Source organism: Pseudophryne corroboree, chromosome 8 (genome assembly GCF_028390025.1).
Source record: "Pseudophryne corroboree isolate aPseCor3 chromosome 8, aPseCor3.hap2, whole genome shotgun sequence".
NCBI classification, from domain to species: Eukaryota; Metazoa; Chordata; class Amphibia; order Anura; family Myobatrachidae; genus Pseudophryne; species Pseudophryne corroboree.
In genome coordinates this window covers 136,026,110-136,050,605 of record NC_086451.1, presented here as the reverse complement: position 1 = coordinate 136,050,605, position 24,496 = coordinate 136,026,110, and the positions used below count along the sequence as shown (strand labels likewise).

The following is a 24,496-nucleotide window of genomic DNA, read 5'->3' as shown; positions in this document are numbered from 1 at the left end:
CCAGTTCCACCTGATCAGCTAAACAAGGGGTACTATTTCAACTTGTTTGTAGTACCGAACCCGGACGATTCGGTAAGACCAATTATGAACCTCAAGTCGTTGAACCCGTACTTACGAGTTTTCAAATTCAAGATGGAGTCTCTGAGAGCGGTGATCTCAGGTCTGGAGGAGGGGGAATTCCTAGTGTCTCTGGATATCAAGGATGCATACCTTCACACTCCAATCTGGCCTCCTCATCAGGCTTATCTACGGTTTGCACTGCAGGACTGTCACTACCAGTTCCAGGCCCTGCCGTTTGGCCTCTCCACGGCACCGACTGTGTTCACCAAGCTGATGGCAGAGATGATGCTTCTACTCCGCAAACAAGGAGTGAACATAATTCTGTACCTGGACGATCTCCTGATAAATGCACCGTCCAGGGAAAGGTTGCTGTACAGCATTGCTCTCTCAAACAAACCTCTCCAGGATCATGGGTGGATTCTGAACCTTCCGAAATCTCACCTAGAGCCAACACTTAGGCTCCCATTCACAGAAGGTGTTCCTTCCATTGGAAAAGGCATTAGTAGTCCAGTTGATGGTTCAGGATGTCCTGAAGCCAACCCGGATATCAGTGCATTCGCCTTCTGGGGAAAATGGTGGCCTCTTACGAGGCTCTTCAATACAGAAGGTTTCACGCAAGACCCTTCCAGCTCGATCTGTTGGACAAATGGTCCAGATCGCATCTTCACATGCACCAGAGGATCAGTCTGTCGCCAAAAGCCAGGATCTCCCTTCTGTGCTGGCTACAGACTTCTCACCTCGTCGATGTTCGGAATTCAGAACTGGAGTCTGCTAACCACAGATGCAAGCCTCAGAGGTTGGGGAGCAGTCACTCAGGGAGTGCAGTTTCAAGAAAGATGGTCCAGTCAGGAAGTTGTCCTTCCAATCCGCATTCTGGAACTCAGGGCCATATACAACGCTCTTCTGCAGGCCTCACATCTTCTTCAAGATCAGGGCATTCAGGTCCTGTCAGACAGTGTGACTGCAGTAACATAAACTGACAGGGCGGAATGAAAAGCAGAGCAGCAATGTCAGAGGTGTCAAGAATTCTCCTCTGGGCAGAGAGAAACGCTGTGGCATTGTCAGCGGTCTTCATTCCGGGAGTAGACAACTGGGAAGCAGACTTCCTCAGCAGACACGACCTGCACCCGGGGGAGTGGGGCCTTCACCCGGAAGTGTTCAGGTGCTTGACAAATCGATGGGGATATCCACAGATCGACATGATGGCCTCTCGTCTCAACAAGAAGCTCAGGCGGTATTGTTCCAGGTCGAGAGATCCACAGACGGTGGCGGTAGACGCCCTGACGACTCCATGGGTCTATCAGATGGTGTATGTGTTTCCTCCACTTCCTCTGATCCCAAGAATTCTAAAGAGTATAAAAAGGGAAAAGGTTCAAGCAATTCTGATTGCTCCGGACTGGCCAAGAAGGGCCTGGTACTTGGACCTTCTGGAGAGATGCTCCTCGAAGATCCATGGCCTCTATCTCTTCGCAAGGATCTTCTGCAACGGGGCCGTTCATCTATCAGGACTTACAGCGGCTACGTTTGACGGCATGGAAGTTGAACGGCTGATTCTAGCCAGGAGAGGGATCCCTAACAAGGTTATCCCGACTATGATCCAAACCAGGAAGGGGGTAACGTCTAAGCATTACAATCGTATTTGGAAGAAATAGGTCTCTTGGTGTGAGAGCAGAAAATTTTCTGCGGTGGAATTTCATCTAGGACGGTTCCTGCTTTTTCTACAAGCAAGAGTGGATGAAGGCCTATGTCTGGGCTCCATAAAAGTCCAGATTTCGGCCTTATCCATTTTCTTTCAGAAACAATTGGCTTCTCTCCCTTAGGTCCAGACGTTCTTGAAAGGTGTTCTGCACATCCAACTTCCCTTTGTGCCTCCCACGGCACCTTGGGATCTCGATGTGGTGCTGCATTTCCTCCAATCGGACTGGTTTGAGGTGGACATAAAAATCTTATGTAGAAGACCGTCACACTGTAGGCCTTGGTTTCAGCGACGTGTGTCGGAGCTGGGGGCTTTATCTCACAAAAGTCCCTATTTAACTTTCCATGAGGACAGAGCTGAACTCCGAACTTATCAGCAATTTCTTCCTAAGGTGGTGTCTGTGTTTCACATCAACCAACCTATTGTGGTCCCGGTTGTCACCGACACCTTTGCTACTGTAAAGTCTCTGGATGTTGTGAGGGCTTTGGAAGTGTATGTGAAAAGAACAGCTCGTCACAGAAAGATGGACTTGCTGTTTGTTTTTTTTGATCCCAATAAGATTGGGTGTCCTGCTTCAAAGCAGACTATTACACGCTGGATCAGACTTACTATCCAGCATGCTTATTCCACGGCAAATTTGCCATGTCCAAAATCTGCACAAGCCCGCTCTACAAGGTTGATGGGTTCTTCCTGGGTGGCTGTCCGGGATGTCTCTGCTTTACAGCTCTGCTGAGCAGCTACTTGGTCAGGTTCGAACACATTTGCTAAGTTCTACAAGTTCGATACTTTGGCCTCTGAGAACCTTCAGTTTGGTCAATCAGTTCTGCAGGAACCTCGGCACTCTCCCATAGTGTTCACAATAGCTGTGGGGCAGTGCGCCAGACTGTGAGGGACACAAGTGCGCGCGCCAAAACGGGGCGTGGTCATGCAAATAGAGGGCGTGGCCAATCTACGTACTACAAGTGGGCGGTTCAGCCCACAGATAGGGGACGTGGGCAGCCGGCGGCGTCACTGTTCGGGGGGGGCCAGCAAGCTCTCTCACAGCGTGAATGGATGCCGCGCGCATGTGCACGGCATCTTTACACGCTGGGAGGGCACAAAGCAGGCGGCTGTTTTATCAGGGCGCCACAGAAAGGGCAGGGCGGGTTTTGACCTTAAAAAATCGGCAGGACGCGGTGCCCTGCTAAAACAGCCTAGCGTGAGCACTATCCCACCCGGTTTGGGAGCTTTGGTACATCCCCATGGTACTAAATGGACCCCAGTATCCTATAGGACGTAAGAGAAAATAGGATTTTTTCTTGTAGTCCGTAGATGATACTGGGCGCTCGCTCAGTGCTTCGTTCGTCCTGCCCTGTTACTTGGTAAATGTTATGTTGATTCAGCCGTTGCTTTTCCTGTTCCAAGTTTGGTTAGCATGGCTTTCCTCTTGTGTGTGCTGGTTCGGAATCTCACCACTATCCTTATCTATCCTTGGCTCGAAGAATGTCTGTCTCCTCGGGCACAGTTTCCTAGACTGAGTCTGGTAGGAGGGGCATAGAGGGAGGAGCCAGCCCACACTATTAAAATTCTTAAAGTGCCCATGCCTCCTAGTGGACCCGTCTATACCCCATGGTACTAAATGGACCCCAGTATCCTCTACGGACTACGAGAAAAGGATTTACCGGTAGGTAATTAAAATCGTGTGTGTGTGTGTGTATATATGTGTGTATGTATATGTATATATGTATGTATGTGTGTATATGTATATATATATACACATACATACATACATACATACATACATACATACATACATACATACAGATCCCTGCACTCTCACATAACTCTGCCAACAAGTAGCATAGGACTATGCACCTCTGAATGAGAATAATAACAACACAACACACACGATTGAGACTAGTAGCGGTTTCACCGCTACCATGGAAACTACAACTTGCGCAAAGACCGGAAGTGACGCGTGCGTTCCAACACGCGCTTCCGGTTTGCGTTCCACGACGCGCCCGCTGCTCGGGCCGGCTCGCACGGACACAGCACACTTCCTGGGTACCAGGAAGTGCTGCATATGGTCCTGCAATGCGTTCCACATAACTCCCAGGAAGTGGAGAGGTGGGACTAGCGCCAATAGGAGGGGTATATAATGGGGGCCGGTGAGGCAAGTCCTCTGTAACAACAGTTCCCATTTATGCTGACCGTGCTGTGCTGATGTCTGCTGTAACCATGCTGTAACTCCTTGACAAAGGTCCTGGTGTGGACCGAAACGTCGGAATTGGACTTTAAACTGGAACTGTGAGATTACCTTTATTAAATTCTCTTTGCTGATTAATTGAGATAAAGTTTGGAGAGTGCTATCTGTTCCACTAGGTGGATAACCTTGTACTATCTATATTTCTCTGACGTCCTAGTGGATGCTGGGGACTCCGTCAGGACCATGGGGATATAGCGGCTCCGCAGGAGACAGGGCACAATAATAAAAGCTTTAGGATCAGGTGGTGTGCACTGGCTCCTCCCCCTATGACCATCCTCCAAACCTCAGTTAGATTTTTGTGCCCGACGAGAAGGGTGCAATCTAGGTGGCTCTCCTGAGCTGCTTAGAATAAAAGTTTAAGTTAGGTTTTTTATTTTCAGTGAGTCCTGCTGGCAACAGGCTCACTGCTACGAGGGACTTAGGGGAGAGAAGAAAACTCACCTGCGTGCAGGATGGATTTGCTTCTTAGGCTACTGGACACCATTAGCTCCAGAGGGAGTCGGAACACAGGTCTCACCCTGGGGTTCGTCCCGGAGCCGTGCCGCCGACCCCCCTTGCAGATGCCGAAGTTGAAGAGGTCCAGAGGTTCAGAAACAGGCGGCAGAAGACTTTCAGTCTTCATAAGGTAGCGCACAGCACTGCAGCTGTGCGCCATTGTTGTCAGCACACTTCACCAACAGTCACCAACTGTCACTGAGGGTGCAGGGCGCTGGGGGGGGCGCCCTGGGCAGCAATGTATAATACCTTTTTATGGCTAAAATACATCACATATAGCCCTTGAGGCTATATGGATGTATTTAACCCCTGCCAGATCTCACAAACTCCGGGAGAAGAGCCCGCCGAAAAGGGGGCGGGGCCTATTCTCCTCAGCACACGGCGCCATTTTCCTGATCAGCTCTGCTGTGAGGAAGGCTCCCAGGCTCTCCCCTGCACTGCACTACAGAAACAGGGTTAAAACAGAGAGGGGGGGCACTTATTTGGCGATATGATTACATATATAAAAATGCTATAAGGGAAAACACTTGTATAAGGGGTTGTCCCTGTATAATTATAGCGTTTTTGGTGTGTGCTGGCAAACTCTCCCTCTGTCTCCCCAAAGGGCTAGTGGGGTCCTGTCCTCTGTCAGAGCATTCCCTGTGTGTGTGCTGTGTGTCGGTACGTGTGTGTCGACATGTAGGAGGACGATGTTGGTGAGGAGGCGGAGCAAATTGCCTGTATTGGTGATGTCACTCTCTAGGGAGTCGACACTGGAATGGATGGCTTATTTAGGAATTACGTGATAATGTCAACACGCTGCAAGGTCGGTTGACGACATGAGACGGCCGGCAAACAAATTAGTACCTGTCCAGGCGTCTCAGACACCGTCAGGGGCTTGTAAAAACGCCCATTTACCTCAGTCGGTAGACACAGACACGGACACTGACTCCAGTGTCGACGGTGAAGAAACAAACGTATTTTCCTTTAGGGCCACACGTTTCATGTTAAGGGCAATGAAGGAGGTGTTACATATTTCTGATACTACAAGTACCACAAATAAGGGTATTATGTAGGGTGTGAATAAACTACTTGTAGTTTTTCCTGAATCAGATAAATTAAATGAAGTGTGTGATACGTGGGTTTCCTCCGATAGAAAATTATTGGCGGTATACCCTTTCCCGCCAGAAGTTAGGGCGAGTTGGGAAACACACCTTAGGGTGAATAAGGCGCTCACACGCTTATAAAAACAAGTGGCGTTACCGTCTCCAGATACGGCAGCCCTCAAGGAGCCAGCTGATAGGAAGCTGAAAAATATCCTAAAAGTATATACACATATACTGGTGTTATACTACGACCAGCAATCGCCTCAGCCTGGATGTGCAGCGCTGAGGGGGCTTGGTCGGATTTCCTGACTGAAAATATTGATACCCTTGACAGGGACAAGATTTTATTGACTATATAGAGCATTTTAAGGATGCATTTATATATATGCGAGATGCGCAGAGGGATATTTGCATTCTGGCATCAAGAGTAAATGTGATGTCCATATCTGCCAGACGACAGTGGTCAGGTGATGCAGATTCCAGACGGCACATGGAAGTATTGCCGTATAAAGGGGCGGTCCATCGGACCTGGTGGCCATGGCAACAGCTGAAAAATCCACCTTTTGTTACCCCAAGTCACATCTCAGCAGAAAAGGACACAGTCTTTTCAGTGTCAGTCCTTTCGTTCCCATAAGGGCAGGCGGGCAAAAGGGCCAGTCATATCTGCCCAGGGGTAGAGGAAAGGGAAGAAGACTGCAGCAGGCAGCCCATTCCCAGGAACAGAAGCCCTCCACAGCTTCTGCCAAGTCCGCAGCATGACGCTGGGGCCGTACAAGCGGACTCAGGTGCGGTAGGGGGTCATCTCAAGAGTTTCAGCACGCAGTGGGCTCACTCACAAGTGGACTCCTGGATCCTACACGTAGTATCCCAGGTGTACATTGGAAATTCGAGACGTCTCCCCCTCACAAGTTCCTGAAGTCTGCTTTACCAACGTCTCCCTCCGACAGGGAGGCAGTATTGGGAACAATTCACAGGCTGTATTCCCAGCAGGTGATAATCAAAGTACCCCTTCTACAACAAGGGAAGGGGTATTATTCCACACTATATTGTGGTACTGAAGTCAGACGGCTAGGTGAGATCTGAAATATTTGAACACTTACATACAAGCGTTCAAATCAAGATGGAGTCACTCAGAGCAGTGATAGCGAACCAGGAAGAAGGGGACGATATGGTGTCACTGGATATCAGGGACGCTTACCTACATGTCCAAATTTGCCCTTCTCACCAAGGGTACCTCAGGTTCGTGGTACAGAACTGTCACTATCAGTTCAGACGCTGCCGTTTGGATTGTCCACGGCACCCCGGGTCTTTACCAAGGTAATGGCCGAAATGATGATTCTTCTTAAAAGAAATATGGACGCTTTCCTGATAAGGGCAAGGTCCAGAGAACAGTTGGAGGTCGGAGTAGCACTATCTTAAGTAGTTCTACGACAGCACGAGTGGATTCTAAATATTCCAAAATCGCAGTTTTTTCCGACGACACGTCTACTGTTCCTAGGGATGATTCTGGACACAGTCCAGAAAAGGATGTTTTCTCCCGGAGAAGAAAGCCAGGGAGTTATCCGAGCTAGTCAGGAACCTCCTAAAACCAGGAAAAGTATCAGTGCATCATTGCACAAGGATCCTGTGAAAAATGGTGGTTTCTTACAAAGCGATCCCATTCGGTAGATTTCACGCAAGAACCTTTACGTGGGATCTGCTGGAAAAATGGTCCGGATCGCATCTTCAGATGCATCAGCGGATAACCCTGTCTCCAAGGACAAGGGTGTTTCTTCTGCGGTGGCTGCAGAGTGCTCATCTATGAAAGGGCCGCAGATTCGGCATTCAGGACTGGGTCCTGGTGACCACGGATGCCAGCCTGAGTGGCTGGGGAGCAGTCACACAAGGAAAAAATTTCCAGAGAGTGTGATCGAGTCTGGAGACTTCTCTCCACATAAATATACTGGAGCTAAGGGCAATTTACAATGCTCTAAGCTTAGCAAGACCTCTGCTTCAAGGTCAGCCGGTATTGATCCAGTGGGACAACATCACGGCAGTCGCCCACGTAAACAGACAGGGCGGCACAAGAAGCAGGAGGGAAATGGCAGAAACTGCAAGGATTCTTCGCTGGGCGAAAAATCATGTGATAACACTCTCAGCAGTGTTCATTCCGGGAGTGGAAAACTGGGAATCAGACTTCCTCAGCAGGCATGACCTCCACCCGGGAGAGTGGGGACTTCATCGAGAAGTCTTCCACATGATTGTAAACCGTTGTGAAAAACCAAAGGTGGACATGATGGCGTCCCGCCTGAACAAAAAACTAGATATTGCGCCAGGTCAAGGGACCCTCAGGCAATAGCGGTGGACGCTCTGGTAACACTGTGGATGTACCAGTCAGAGTATGTGTTCCCTCCTATGCCTCTCATACAAAAAGTACTGAGAATCATAAGAGGGAGATGAGTAAGAATGATACTCGTGGTTCCGGATTGGCCAAGAAGGACTTGGTACCCGAAACTTCAAGAGATGTTCACGGAAGACCCGTGGCCTCTACCTTTAAGAAAGGACCTGCTCCAGCAGGGGCCTTGTCTGTTCCAAGACTTACCGCGGCCGCGTTTGACGGCATGGCGGTTGAACGCCGGATCCTGAAAGGGCATTCCAGATGAAGTCATCCCTACCCTGGTCGAAGACAGGAAGGATGTAACCGCAAAACATTTTCACCGCATTTGGCGAAGATATGTTGCGTGGTGTGGGGCCAAGAAGGCCCCTACAGAGGAATTCCAACTGGGTCGTTTCCTACATTTCCTGAAAACAGGACTGTCTATGGGCCTAAAATTAGGGTCCATTAAGGTTCACATTTCGGCCCTGTCGAATTTCTTCCAGAAAGAACTGGCTTTAGTGCCTGACGTTCAGATGTTTGTAAAAGGGGTACTGCATATACAGCCTCCTTTTGTGCCCCAGTGGCACCTTGGGATCTCAATGTTGTTTTGAGTTTCCTAAAGTCACATTGGTTTGAACCACTCACCACTGTGGACTTAAAATATCTCATATGGAAGGTGACGATGCTATTAGCCCTGGCTTCAGCCAGGCGTGTGTCAGAATTGGCGGCTTTATCATATATAAAGCCCTTACTTAATTTTTCATTCTGACAGGGCAGAATTGAGGACTCGTCCTCAATTTCTCCTTAAGGTGTTTTCTGTTTTTCACATGAACCAACCTATTGTGGTACCTGCGGGTACTAGGGACTTGGAGGACTCCAAGTTACTTGACGTTGTCAGGGCCCTGAAAAATATGTTTCCAGGAAGGCTGGAGTCAGAAAATCTGACTCGCTGTTTAGCCTGTATGCACCCAACAAGATGGGTGCTCCTGCTTCTAAGCAGACGATTGCTCGCTGGATTTGTAATACAATTCAGTTTACACATTCTGTGGCAGGCCTGCCACAGCCAAAATCGGTAAAAGCCCATTCCAAAAGGAAGGGGGCTCATCTTGGGCGACTGCCCGAGGGGTCTCGGCTTTACAACTTTGCCGAGCAGTTACTTGGTCAGGGGAAAACACGTTTGCTAAATTCTACAAATTTGATACCCTGGCTGAGGAGGACATGGAGTTCTCTCATTCGGTGCTGCAGGGTCATCCGCACTCTCCCGCCCGTTTGGGAGCTTTGGTATAATCCCCATGGTCCTGACGGAGTCCCCAGCATCCACTAGGACGTCAGAGAAAATAAGATTTTACTTACCGATAAATCTATTTCTCGTAGTCCGTAGTGGATGCTGGGCGCCCATCCCAAGTGCGGATTGTCTGCAATACTTGTACATAGTTATTGTTACAAAAATCGGGTTATTCTTGTTGTGAGCCATCTTTTCAGAGGCTCCTTCGTTGTTATCATACTGTTAACTGGGTTCAGATCACAGGTTGTACGGTGTGATTGGTGTGGCTGGTATGAGTCTTACCCGGGATTCAATATCCTTCCTTATTATGCACGCTCGTCCGGGCACAGTATCCTAACTGAGGCTTGGAGGAGGGTCATAGGGGGAGGAGCCAGTGCACACCACCTGATCCTAAAGCTTTTATTATTGTGCCCTGTCTACTGCGGAGCCGCTATATCCCCATGGTCCTGACGGAGTCCCCAGCATCCACTACGGACTACGAGAAATAGATTTATCGGTAAGTAAAATCTTATTATATATATATATATATATATATATAAGTCTTGTATAGAGTGCACTCACCAGACTGTTATTAGAGCCAACAGGGTTTTTATTCAGACATCAGGTACAACATCACACACCTTATATATATATATATATATATATATATATATATATATATATATATATATATATATATATATATATATATATATATATATATAATTTCTCTGACGTCCTAAGTGGATGCTGGGACTCCGTAAGGACCATGGGGAATAGCGGCTCCGCAGGAGACAGGGCACAAAAGTAAAGCTTTAGGATCAGGTGGTGTGCACTGGCTCCTCCCCCTATGACCCTCCTCCAAGCCTCAGTTACATTTTTGTGCCCGAACGAGAAGGGTGCGGGCTAGGTGGCTCTCCTGAGCTGCTTAGAAGTAAAAGTTTTTAAATAGGTTTTTTATTTTCAGTGAGACCTGCTGGCAACAGGCTCACTGCATCGAGGGACTAAGGGGAGAAGAAGCGAACTCACCTGCGTGCAGAGTGGATTGGGCTTCTTGGCTACTGGACATTAGCTCCAGAGGGACGATCACAGGTACAGCCTGGATGGGTCCCGGAGCCGCGCCGCCGGCCCCCTTACAGATGCTGAAGAGTGAAGAGGTCCAGAAATCGGCGGCAGAAGACGTTCCTGTCTTCATTAAGGTAGCGCACAGCACTGCAGCTGTGCGCCATTGCTCCCAGCACACTTCACACTGCGGTCACTGAGGGTGCAGGGCGCTGGGGGGGGGCGCCCTGGGCAGCAATGTAAATACCTCCTATGGCAAAAAATACATCACATATAGCCCCTGGGCTATATGGATGTATTTAACCCCTGCCAGTTTTCCAGATAAAAGCGGGAGAAGAGCCCGCCGAGAAGGAGGCGGGGCCTATCTCCTCAGCACACGGCGCCATTTTCCCACACAGCTCCGCTGGTAGGAAGGCTCCCAGACTCTCCCCTGCACTGCACTACAGAAACAGGGTACAACAGAGAGGGGGGGCACTTATTTGGCTAAAAATATATATAAGCAGCTATAAGGGATAGACACTTATTATAAGGTTGTCCCTATACAGTTTATAGCGCTTTGGTGTGTGCTGGCAAACTCTCCCTCTGTCTCCCCAAAGGGCTAGTGGGGTCCTGTCCTCTATCAGAGCATTCCCTGTGTGTGTGCTGTGTGTCGGTACGTTTGTGTCGACATGTATGAGGAGAAAAATGATGTGGAGACGGAGCAGATTGTCTGTAATAGTGATGTCACCCCCTAGGGGGTCGACACCTGAGTGGATGTACTGTTGAAAATTACGTGACAGTGTCAGCTCTGTATAAAAGACAGTGGTTGACATGAGACAGCCGGCTACTCAGCTTGTGCCTGTCCAAACGTCTCATAGGCCGTCAGGGGCTCTAAAGCGCCCGTTACCTCAGATGGCAGATACAGACGCCGACACGGATACTGACTCCTGTGTCGACGGTGAAGAGACAACCGTGATTTCCAATAGGGCCACAAGTTACATGATTGAGGCAAGGGAAAATGTTTACACATTTCTGATAATATGAGTACCACCAAAAAGGGGTATTATGTTTGGTGAGGAAAAACTACCTGTAGTTTTCCTGAATCTGAGAAATAAAATGAGGTGTGTGATGATGCGTGGGTTTCCCCCCGATAACAATTGATAATTTCTAAAAAGTTATTGGCAGTATACCTTTTCCCGCCAGAGGTTAGGGTGCGTTGGGAAACACCCCCTAGGGGGGATAAGGCGCTCACACGCTTGTAAGAACAAGGGCTCTACCCTCTCCTGAGATGGCCGCCCTTAAGGATCCTGCTGATAGAAAGCAGGAGGGTATCCTAAAATGTATTTACACACATACTGGTGTTATACTGCGACCAGCAATCGCCTCAGCCTGGATGTGCAGTGCTGGGTTGGCGTGGTCGGATTCCCTGACTGGAAATATTGATATCCTAGATAAGGACAGTATATTATTGCCTATAGAGCATTTAAAATATATGCGAGATGCACAGCGGAATATTGCCGACTGGCATCAAGTATAAGTGCGTTGTCCAATTCTACCAGTAAAGTGGTCAGGTGAGGCGGATTCCAAACGGCATTTGGAAGTATTGCCTTAAAAAAGGGGACATTTTGGGTCGGTCTTTCAGACCTGGTGGCCACGGCAACAGCTGGGATATCCACGTTTGTACCCCAGGTCGCCTCTCAAAATAAGACGCAGTATTATCAGGCGCAGTCCTTTGTTGGCAAGCGTACAAAAGGTTCCTCTTTTCTGCTCGTGACAGAGGGAGAGGAAAAAGGCTACAGAGATGAGCCAGTTCCCAGGAACAGAAACCCTTTCCCGCCTCTGCCAAGCCCTCAGTATGATGCTAGGGCTTTACAAGCTCAGGCACGGTGGGGGCCCGTTCTCAATGAATTTCAGTGCGCAGTGGGCTCACTCGCAAGTAGACCCCTGGATCCTTCAGGTAATATTTCAGGGGTACAAATTGGAATTCGAGACGTCTCCCCCTCGCCGTTTCCAAAAGTCGGTTTTACCGACGTCTCCCTCTGACAGGGAGGCAGTTTTGGAAGCCATTCACAAGCTGTATTCCCAGCAGGTGATAATCAAGGTACCCCTCCTGCAAAAGGGAACGGGGTATTATTCCACACTATTGTGGTACCGAAGCCAGACGGCTCGGTGAGACCGATTCTAAATCTAAAATCTTTGAATACAGAGGTTCAAATTCAAGATTGAGTCACTCAGAGCAGTGATTGCGAACCTGGAAGAAGGGGACTACATGATGTCTCGGGACATCAAGGATGCTTACCTTCATGTCAAAAAATTTACCCTTCTCACCAAGGGTACCTCAGGCTATGGTACAGAACTGTCACTATCAGTTCAGACGCTGCCGTGGGGATGGTCCACGGCACCCCGGGTCTTTACTAAAGTAAGGACCGAAATGATGATATTCCTTCGAAGGAAGGGAATTTTAGTTATTCTTTACTTGGACGATTCCCTGATAAGGGTAAGATCCAGGGAACAGTTGGAGGTCAGTGTAGCACTATCTCAGGTAGTGTTGCGGCAGCACGATTTGGATTCTCAATATTCCAAAATCGCAGCTGGTTCCGACGACTTGTCTTCTGTTCCTAGGGATGATCCTGGACACAGTCCAGAAAGAAGGTGTTTCTCCCGGAGGAGAAAGCCAGGGAGTTATCCGAGCTAGTCAGGAACCTCCTAAAACCGAGCCAAGTCTCAGTGCATCAATGCACAAGGGTTCTGTGTAAAAATGGTGGCTTCCTACGAAGCAATCCCATTTGGCAGATTCCACGCAAGAACTTTCCAGTGGGACCTACTGGAAAAATGGTCCGGGTCGCATCTTCAGATGCATCAGCGGATAACCCTGTCACCAAGGACAGGGGTATCCCTCCTGTGGTGGTTGCAGAGTGCTAATCTTCTAGAGGGCCGCAGATTCGGCATTCAGGACTGGGTCCTGGTGACCACGGATGCCAGCCTGCGAGGCTGGGGAGCAGTCACACAGGGAAGGAATATCCAGGGCTTATGGTCAAGCCTGGAGACATCACTTCACATAAATATCTGAAGCTAAGGGCCATTTACAATGCTCTAAGCTTAGCAAGACCTCTGCTTCAAGGTCAGCCGGTGTTGATCCAGTCGGACAACATTACGGCAGTCACCCACGTAAACAGACAGGGTGCCACAAGAAGCAGGAGGGCAATGGCAGAAGCTGCAAGGATTCTTCGCTGGGCGGAAAACCATGTGATAGCACTGTCAGCAGTATTCATTCCGGGAGTGGACAACTGGGAAGCAGATTTCCTCAGCACGACCTCCACCCGGGAGAGTGGGAACTTCACCCAGAAGTCCTCCACATGATTATAAACCGTTGGGAAAAACTCGACAGGTATTGCGCCAGGTCAAGGGACCCTCAGTCAATAGCTGTAAAGGCTCTGGTAACACAGTGGGTGTACCAATCAGTGTATGGGTTCCCTCCTCTGCCTCTCATACCCAAGGTACTGAGATTGATAAGATGGAGAGGAGTAAGCACTATATTCGTGGCTCCGGATTGGCCAATAAGGACTTGGTAACCGGAACTTCAAGAGATGCTCACGGAGGATCCGTAGCCTCTACCTCTAAGAAGGGACCTGCTCCAGCAAGGACCCTGTCTGTTCCAAGACTTACCGCGGCTGCGTTTGACGGCATGGCGGTTGAACGCCGGATCCTGAAGGAAAAAGGCATTCCGGATGAAGTCATCCCTATCCTGATCAAAGCCAGGAAGGATGTAACCGCAAAACATTATCACCGCATTTGGCGAAAATATGTTGCGTGGTGCGAGGCCAGTAAGGCCCGACGGAGGAAATTCGACGATTCCTACATTTCCTGCAAACAGGAGTGTCTATGGGCCTGAAATTGGGGTCCATTATGGTTCAAATTTCGGCTCTGTCAATTTTCTTCCAAAAAGAACTAGCTTCAGTCCCTGAAGTTCAGACGTTTGTAAAAGGGGTACTGCATATACAGTCTCCTTTGGTGCCTTCAGTGGCACCTTGGGATCTCAATGTAGTTTTTGGGTCCCAAAAGTCACATTGGTTTGACCCACTTAAATCTATGGAGTTAAAATATCTCACAGGAAAAGTGGTCATGCTGTTGGCTCTGGCCTGGGCCAGGCGCGTGTCAGAATTGGCGGCTTTATCCTGTAAAAGCCCTTATCTGATTTTCCATTCGGACAGGGCGGAATTGAGGACTCGTCCTCAGTTTCTCCCTAAGGTGGTTTCAGCGTCCACCTGAACCAACCTATTGTGGTGCCTGCGGCTACTAGGGACTTGGAGGACTCCAAGTTGCTAGACGTTGTCAAGGCCGGAAAATATGTTTCCAGGACGGCTGGAGTCAGAAAATCTGACTCGCTGTTTATCCTGTATGCACCCAACAAGCTGGGTGCTCCTGCTTCTAAGCAGACGATTGCTCGTTGGATTTGTAGTACAATTCAGCTTGCACACTCTGTGGCAGGCCTGCCACAGCCAAAATCTGTTAAAGCCCATTCCACAAGGAAAGTGGGCTCATCTTGGGCGGCTGCCCGAGGGGTCTCGGCTTTACAACTTTGCCGAGCAGCTACTTGGTCAGGGGCAAACACGTTTGCTAAATTCTACAAATTTGATACCCTGGCTGAGGAGGACCTGGAGTTCTCTCATTCGGTGTTGCAGAGTCATCCGCACTCTCCCGCCCGTTTGGGAGCTTTGGTATAATCCCCATGGTCCTTACGGAGTCCCAGCATCCACTTAGGACGTCAGAGAAAATAAGAATTTACTTACCGATAATTCTATTTCTCGTAGTCCGTAGTGGATGCTGGGCGCCCATCCCAAGTGCGGATTGTCTGCAATACTTGTATATAGTTATTGTTACAATAACATCGGGTTGTTTATTGTTGTGAGCCATCTTTCAGAGGCTCCTACGTTTTATCATACTGTTAACTGGGTTCAGATCACAAGTTGTATGGTGTGATTGGTGTGGCTGGTATGAGTCTTACCCGGGATTCAAAATCCTTCCTTATTATGTACGCTCGTCCGGGCACAGTATCCTAACTGAGGCTTGGAGGAGGGTCATAGGGGGAGGAGCCAGTGCACACCACCTGATCCTAAAGCTTTACTTTTGTGCCCTGTCTCCTGCGGAGCCGCTATTCCCCATGGTCCTTACGGAGTCCCAGCATCCACTACGGACTACGAGAAATAGAATTATCGGTAAGTAAATTCTTATTATATATATATATATATATATATATATATATGTGTGTGTGTGTGTATATCTCCTATATAATAGCCCTATTCTGTGACCTTGTGATTCATTTGCTAACGCTGGGCGGAGTCACAACAGTGGTCGGAGTTATTCAAATGAGTCACAGAGATCTGGCCAAATCTACAGGAGACTAGGAGCAGATAGCATGGGCATTGGGCATGTCACAGGCAGGGGTGCATACCTCCCAGCTTTCTGCAGGAGCTTTCTCCAGGCAGAAGGAGGGAAACACACTCGGCGAAAAGGGGGCGTGGCTTCACGGGAGGGCCCCCGTTTTCGTCAGTGAGGGGGCTTGCCCAGCGCTCTGTGAGCTGCTGGCATGCCCCCAGGGCTGATTATGAGTCCGGGGGGCACAGGGCACTTGAGACAGGGGAGCCCTATCTCATTGCTGTGCCTGCTGTGGGTTGGGGGCGTGGCCTAATCGCGGCCCGCGCGGCCACGCCCCCTTATGCAAATTCCGGTTTTTATTTTTTTTATGGGATTTTGGCCCCTCAGCTAGGGCTAAATCCAGAGGAGGTGGTCGCTCCCCCTACACACCCGCACAGGGAGAAGAAAGCAGGGAGACTGCTGCCTCCCTGCAACACCACAGACCTGCCAATATGCAGCAGCGTGTGCTGACTGTAGCACAATGCTGCCGCTCTTGCTGGCAGGACGGGGGGAGCTTCTGAGCTGGGACAGAGCTACTCCAGCCGGGGGGCCCCCTAAAACTGTGGGGCCAACGGTACGTATCCCCTGGCCACCCCCCTCCCCCTTAATCCGGCTCTGCTGCTGGAACCCCCCCCGTAATCCGTACCCCCTGATTCTCCCTCTGTCTCCACTATTCACCGCTGCTCTGCTAAGCAGAACAGCGAGTACAGGAGCTTTCCAACTGCCCCCCCCCCACCACCGGACACTGCGACCCGCGGGTGGGACAGCGGGACAGACCCCAAAAAATGGGACTGTCCCGCGAAAATCGGGGCATTTGGGAGGTATGGGGGTGTGTGAGGGGTATGTCATACAGACAGACGGGCACCGGCTCACTGTGTGCTTGACCCCCCACATCGGCATACTCAGCAGGGTCTCTCTGGTGCGGAGGAGCGTCACTTTCTGACACACTCCACGCTTCTTAGCTGCAGTTTAGTGGGGCACCTGCCGCTGTGCAGGTTTCATACTGCCTCAATTATCTCCAGCCCCGGCAACCCCACCGCTAGCTGCAGCGCTGCCACCCGCAGTGGAGTGCGCCCAGCTCATTCACACACTTTAGCTGGCGGGTAGCGCTGCAGAAATCCGAGCTGCTTGCAGGCTCTGACCCACTCCTCCCTCCAGCCGCAGCGTCTCCTGGGAGCTAACCAGTCACTCCCAGTCTCCCCTTACCACAGTGCCCGGAAGCCGTGAGGTCCGCGCCACGTGCATGCTATGACCCCCTCCTCCCTCCAGCCGCAGCATCTCCTGGGGGCTAACCAGTCATTTCCAGTCTCACCTTACCACAGTGCCCGGCAGCTGTGCGAGGTCAGCGGTGTGTGACTGAGGAAGGGGGGAGGGATGCGGACTGGCAGAGAAAGCAGGACTCCAGCCTGAGAGAGTCAGCCATGCCAAGTCTCCAGCAGCAGCAGATCCCAACAGGTTGGAATGGAACAGCAGCAGCCAGCAGCAGTGACTCCGGTAAGACACATCTGTCTGTCACCACTGTTTTGTCCCTAATACCAATCTCTCCCGTGCCCTGTGTTCTGTCATGTCCCTGTCACCCCTGGCCTTGCCCTGCCACCCTTATCCTGGCCCTTTCACCCTTATCCTGGCCCTTTCACCCTTATCCTGGCCCTGTCACCCTTATGCTGGCCCTGTTACCCCTATCCTGGCCCTGTCACCCCTGTGCTTGCCCTGTCAACCCTATACTGGCCCCGTCACCCCTGTCCTGGTCCTGCCGCCCCTACCCTGGCCCTGTCACCCCTATCCTGTCCCTATCATTTCTGTCCTGGCCCCGTCACCCCTGTCCTGGCCCCGTCACCCCTGTCCTGGCCCCGTCAACCCTGTACTGACCCTGTCACCCCTGTCCTGGCCCTGTTACTGCATACCCTCCAACTACCTTTTATGGCATGTACAGTACCCGCAGCGCCTCCAGACCTCTCCCCAATGCACTACACCTCCGCACCTTCCCCTCCACCACATGCGGCACTCCACCCCTCCCCCACATGCTGTGCCTCCAGACCCCCTACACCACCCGTGGCTCCCACTCCTCCACCCCTTCACCACCCACAGCACCTCCAGGCCCCTTCCACCATTCACCCCCTTATACGTCTCCCCCCACACCTGCCCCCCTCCACCCGCAGCATCTGCAGACACCCTCCTCCATCAGCGGTCCCCCCCTCACCCACCCCTCCCCCACCAATGGCGCACCTGCCCCTCCACCACCTGCAGCACCTCCGGACCTCCTTTCCCATCCGCCGCAACACCCGTACCTGCCCCTACCCTACCCATGGTGCCTGCAGTCCCCTACCCAACCCCCGGCACACCCATCCCACAGCACCTCCGGAACCCTTCACCCATCCACAACATCCCCACACCTGCCCCTCTCCCACCCGTGGCACCCCTGCCCCTCCCCCACCTGCAGTGCCTCCGGACCCCTCACCCATCTGCATCCCCCACTCCTCTGCCCCTCCCCCACGCGCAGCACCTCCCGAACCTTCCCCATCCGGGCCCCACCCCCACTTCTGCCTCCCCTCCACCCGCAGCATCTACAGACACCATCCGCAGTCCCCCCCGCACCCGCTACATTCTGTACATCGTGCCCTGCAGGTGCTGTTCACGCCGTCGCAAGGGGCTGCGCCTCCTTCACCATCGCACGCCCTTTCATTGTGCAATATTTAACCACTAACAAAGGAATGCAGGTAATACTCCATATAATACAAATATTAAACCCCAGAAAGGCATGCAAGGGTTAAGGGGGCGTAGACCCTTGCGACGGTGTGAAGAGCGCCTGTAGGGCGCGATGAAGCACCTAGTGTATGTATATATATATATATATATATATATATATATATATATATATATAGATATATATAGATATGTGTATATATGTATATATATATATATATATGTATGTATATATGTATGTATGTATATATATATATATATATATATATATATATATATATATATATATAATACACACACACACACACACACACACTGCACACCCCGAAAAATGCTTAGGGCTGCAGGCATAGATCTGAGGGCCAGCTGCTTTGCCATGGGCTTACTCACGAGTTAGTAGCACCAAGCTTTTTGTGTTAATCCCTGTAGGAAAAGCTGCAAATATTGTTTACAAATAAATTTTGTGTGCGATATTAGATGGCACTACTGTCTTTGTAAAGTAAGTTCTGCTGAGCAATAACAGACATGAGCGAAGCCGCGAGTAAAAGCTAGTTGCGTATAATCTTTTACAGCAAAGAAAACTCTCATTGCTGCATGTTGACAGGCAAACACATATGCCCAAACTGTCATGATCAAGGAATGTTCGGTACACACATTCATGTGCTTAACAGCACTTGCACTGCAGCTCTGCGCTACTATGTTTTGGAACATATAATTTCTGCACTTCTCTGTTTTATTTCTAAATATTTGTTTAAAATGTTGCAAGCTCTGTAAACATTTTAGTAAATTACTTAAAAGCTTTAAAGGCCCATACACACTAGGCTATTTCAGTCTTAAAAATAAACGATAACGACATAAAAGTCAATGTTGGGCTGAGCTGCATGTTCGGGAATGCTGGCGGTGACGTCACTGAATGTTATCGTTGACAGATAACGTTCAGTGTGTATGCACGAGTTCGTTGAACACTATTCGTTCAATGATATAGTCATCCGTCGCCGGCATTCTACTATCAGTTAGTGTATACCCGCCTTAAGACTTTATACTCTTCACTTCGGGTCTGATTCATGTTTGTAAGCAAAGCAAATTATCAAGCAACTGGGCAAAACCATGTTGCACTGCAGGTGGGGCAGATGTAACGTGCAGAGAGATTTAGATTTGGGTGGGTTATATTGTTTCTGTGCAGGGTAAATACTGGCTGTTCATTTATTTTTGTTTTAAGGAAAATGCTGATAAGACTGCACTTTGCATTTGCCTGCCCTTCTATGAGGCTGAGTACAGTAAAACCACAGCATGATCCAGTTAGATCTGAGTAGCATGGATAGATTTGTGCTATCTTGTTAAAATCAAATGTTGTGGTATAGAGGTCCTAGATATAGGACTAAATTACATTAATGATATTTGCTTCAATTGCTGTCTGAAACCAAATCCCTTTATTAGCGCTTACCCTGCTCCTGCCTATTCTACTAACACTAATGCACATTCACACCTATCCCAACCTTCACTCTGAGCCAAGGCTGCTCCTTTTTCAGCTCTGCCCTCTTCCTATACATGGTAATCTGCCAGGTGTGATACAAAATACCGGCGGTCACATTACCGACAGCGGCATCCTGACCGTGAGAACGTCGACAGGGGTCGGGGTAATAATTTTACCCCTAGCCTAACCCGTCTGGCCAGAGGCTAGGGCAAAGACACTAGGTGTGGCGGCTAAAACTCGGGGGGACGGGGGAGGGGAAGAGGAAGAGAGTCGCCCCGACACTTACCTTCGGGATGTCGGCAGTTGGTGTTCCGGTGCCGGGATTCCTAGTGGTGTCTGCATTCTGGCGACTCACATGACCGCTAACCGTATCCCAATCTACCTGCACTTTGTTTTCATGTCTGCATTTGTGTTGTCTGCCCACTTATAAGTATGTCCTGGTTTTTGTCACTGTTTGGTGCTGCAGCGCTCTGTGCCACCTTACAAATCATTGATAACAATACAATGCTACATGATATATTGGATTTGTATGAATAATGAATTATAGTGATGAATACAATTTTTTTTACTGACAGCCGAGTGGTGGAGACAGACCGATACTAATGGATATTTTTTTTTGATCTTTAAGTTCTTTGGAAATCCCTGATAATAATTTTCCTTTCAGGAGTATGCATCCACAGTTCGAAGAATGGTCCAGTCTGGGAGCGTCAACGCAAAAGACAGGCTTTCCATTGAATTGCATCGTAAGTTAAAAGCAAATAGAGAGGCTCTTTGCATAGATAAATATTTTCTCTCTTAATAGGTCACACTAATAGCTATTGCTTCTGGAACTACTCTTTATCGTTCCAGGGACAGTACTTTCAGTCCTGCTTAGAGTGTAAGTCATTGTTAGGTTCCCCCCAACAGAGGTCAGGATGCAGTCTGAATCCTGTCAGCCAGGATCCCAAAGGTCAGAATCCCGACCGTAAGGGGTTAGTAGTAAGCTGTGTACATATTAGAATGATGCATGAAGGATGGAGCGACAGGTAAGGGTTAGGCTGCGGAGGATGGACGATTAGGTTTAGGCTGCGGGAGGGGTGGGTTAGGGTTACTTACCGGTATCCGTCATGATTTTGACTGCCAGAATTCCGCTGTCGGGATTCTGACAGTCTGGATAGTGACTGTTGAGATTTCGGTAACAACCCAAGAGGTCATCTTGTCACTGGGTGGGGAACTTGGCAAGAACTGAATGTTTATATCTGAAGACATCCAGAAACTATCTTTACTTACTGCAGACTACACATCACTTCTTATCTAGCGACTTCTCCCTATTATTTTCGTAACTAGATGTCTCATTTTGGAAAGATAATTTGCGATTTTTCTCTAAGCTCCCACAGTTTTCTATTTTTCATGTTAGTCTTGTGTTGGTGGGTGTCTTCCCCATTAAAAAAGAAATGGGTCCCTTTCCTTAAGGCCCTCTTTAATTTCATTTGTCACTGTTCACAGCGGACGGGCGCCATGGGATTGTGCGCGTTGACAGGGTTCCACTTGCGGCAAAGCTAGTTGATGTTCCATGTGTACTGGAATGCATGAAAACCATTGACAAGAAGACTTTTTACAAGACTGCTGATATCTGCCAGGTAACTTTACCTGTATATGTACTGCCTTGTACCTTACACATGCACTTTCTCTAACGTCCTAGAGGATGCTGGGGACTCCGTAAGGACCATGGGGATAGACGGGCTCCGCAGGAGACATGGGCACTTTAAGAAAGACTTTGGATCTGGGTGTGCACTGGCTCCTCCCTCTATGCCCCTCCTCCAGACCTCAGTTTGATACTATGCCCAGTGGAGACTGGGTGCTTTCAGGGAGCTCTCCTGAGTTTCCTGTCAGAAAGTATTTTAGTTAGGTTTTTTATTTTCAGGGAGCCTGCTGGCAACAGACTCCCTGCATCGAGGGACTGAGGAGAGAGAAACAGACCTACTTCTCTGAGTTTCAAGGCTCTGTTTCTTAGGCTACTGGACACCATTAGCTCCAGAGGGATTGGTACGCAGGTCTCACCCTCGCCGTCTGTCCCAGAGCCGCGCCGCCGTCCTCCTCGCAGAGCCGGAAGATAGAAGCCGGGTGAGTATGAGTAGAAAAGAAGACTTCAGAGGCGGCAGAAGACATCTTGATCTTCATAGAGGTAACGCACAGCAGTGAAGCTGTGCGCCATTGCTCCCATTCACCTCACACACATCTGTCACTGTAAGGGTGCAGGGCGCAGGGGGGGGCGCCCTGGGCAGCAATATAAACCTCTCCTGTGGCAAAAGTACATATATACATGTACAGCTGGGCACTGTACATGTATATAAAGAGCCCCCGCCATGTTTTTAAGAATTTTGAGCGGGACAGAAGCCCGCCGCCGAGTGGGCGGGGCTTCTCCCTCAGCACTCACCAGCGCCATTTTCTCCACAGCACAGCGCTGAGAGGAAGCTCCCCGGACTCTCCCCTGCTTACTCACGGTGACAGAGGGTTTTCAAGAGGGGGGGGGGCACATAATTGGCGCATATACATACATAAAGGCACTACTGGGTAAACATTCTGTGTTTTTCCTGGGTCATATAGCGCTGGTGTGTGTGCTAGCATACTCTCTCTCTGTCTCTCCAAAGGGCCTGGTGGGGAACCTGTCTTCAGAAAAGAATTTCCCTGTGTGTGTGTGGTGTCGGTACGCGTGTGTCGACATGTCTGAGGTTGAAGGCTCACCTAAGGAGGAGGGGGAGTGTATGAATGTAAGGTCTCCGTCGGCAGCGCCGACACCTGACTGGTTGGATATGTGGAATGTCTTAAGTGCTAATGTAAATTTATTGCACAAAAGATTAGACAAAGCTGAGGCTAGGGAACAGTCAGGGAGTCAAACCATGTCTGTCCCAATGTCGCCGGGACCTTCGGGGTCTCAGAAGCGCACACTATCCCAAATACTTGACACAGATACCGACACGGATTCAGACTCCAGTGTCGACTACGATGATGCAAAATCGCATATCACAGAGGAACCCCCTGTCCCTGACACGAGGGTACACATGTATAAAGGAAAGAAGCCTGAGGTCACCTTTCCATCCTCACATGAGCTGAACGAATTATGCGAAAAAGCTTGGGAAACTCCAGACAAAAAACTGCAGATTCCCAAAAGGATTCTTATGGCGTATCCTTTCCCGCCAAAGGACAGGATACGGTTGGAATCCTCCCCTAGGGTAGACAAAGCATTGACACGCTTATCAAAAAAGATAGCGCTGCCATCCCAAGATACGGCTACCCTCAAGGATCCTGCTGACCGCAAGCAGGAGGTTACCTTGAAGTCCATTTACACACATTCTGGTACGATACTCAGACCGGCAATTGCGTCGGCCTTGGTTTGTAGTGCTGTAGCAGCATGGACAGATTCCTTATCAGCGGAAATTGAGACCCTAGATAAGGATACCATTTTAATGACCCTAGGGCATATAAAAGATGCTGTCTTATATATGAGGGATGCTCAAAGAGACATTAGTTTACTGGGTTCCAGAATAAACGCTATGTCTATTTCTGCTAGGTGAGTCTTATGGACCCGACAGTGGACAGGTGATGCCGACTCAAAGAGGCATATGGAGTTTTTACCTTACAAGGGTGAGGAATTATTTGGAGAAGGCCTCTCGGACCTCGTCTCCACAGCTACGGCAGGTAAATCGAATTTTTTGCCTTATGTTCCCTCACAACCTAAGAAAGCGCCTCATTATCAAATGCAGTCCTTTCATTCAAATAAAAGCAAAAGAATACGTGGATCGTCCTTTCTTGCCAGAGGTAAGGGCAGAGGGAAAAAGCTGCACAACACAGCTAGTTTCCAGGAACAGAAGTCCTCCCCGGCCTCTGCAAAATCCACCGCATGATGCTGGGGCTCCCCTGAGGGAGTACGCTCCAGTGGGGGCACGTCTTTGACTTTTCAGCCACATCTGGGTTCACTCACAGGTGGATCCCTGGGCAATAGAAATTGTTTCTCAGGGATACAAGCTGGAATTCGAAGAGGTGCCCCCTCGCCGGTTTTTCAAATCTGCGCTACCGACTTCTCCCCTAGAAAGGGAGATAGTGTTACATACGATTTCAAAAATTGTGTCTTCAACAAGTGGTGGTCGAGGTTCCCCTGCTTCAAAGAGGGAAGGGATACTACTCAACTCTGTTTGTGGTCCCGAAACCGGACGGTTCGGTCAGACCCATTTTGAATTTAAAATCCCTGAAGCTTTACTTAAAACGGTTCAAGTTCAAAATGGAATCGCTCAGAGCGGTTTATCGCCAGCCTGGAAGGGGGAGATTTTATGGTATCTCTGGACATAAAGGATGCATACCTGCATGTTCCCATATATCCTCCTCATCAGGCGTACCTGAGATTTGCGGTACAGGATTGTCATTACCAATTTCAGATGTTGCCGTTTGGGCTTTCCACGGCCCCGAGGATTTTCACCAAGGTGATGGCGGAAATGATGGTGCTCCTGCGCAAGCATGGTGTCACAATTATCCCATACTTGGACGATCTCCTCATAAAAGCGAGATCACGGGAGAAGTTGCTGAACAGCGTATCACTTTCACTGAAGGTGTTACAGCAACATGGCTGGATTATCAATATTCCAAAATCGCAGCTGAATCCTACGTCTCGTTTGACTTTCTTGGGCA

At 49.5% G+C, this 24,496-nt stretch overlaps 1 protein-coding gene across 3 annotated transcripts in view; it reads left to right on the top strand.

Moving 5' to 3' along the window:
• TAF7L (TATA-box binding protein associated factor 7 like) overlaps window positions 1–24,496 on the top strand; it is a 156,127-nt gene that overhangs the window by 60,881 nt on the left and 70,750 nt on the right. For all 3 annotated transcript variants that reach the window (XM_063936953.1, XM_063936952.1, XM_063936951.1), the window contains exons 4-5: window positions 20,499–20,577; window positions 21,320–21,453. In XM_063936953.1, coding sequence (XP_063793023.1) covers window positions 20,499–20,577; window positions 21,320–21,453 — 213 coding nt within the window. The remainder of the gene's footprint in view (window positions 1–20,498; window positions 20,578–21,319; window positions 21,454–24,496) is intronic.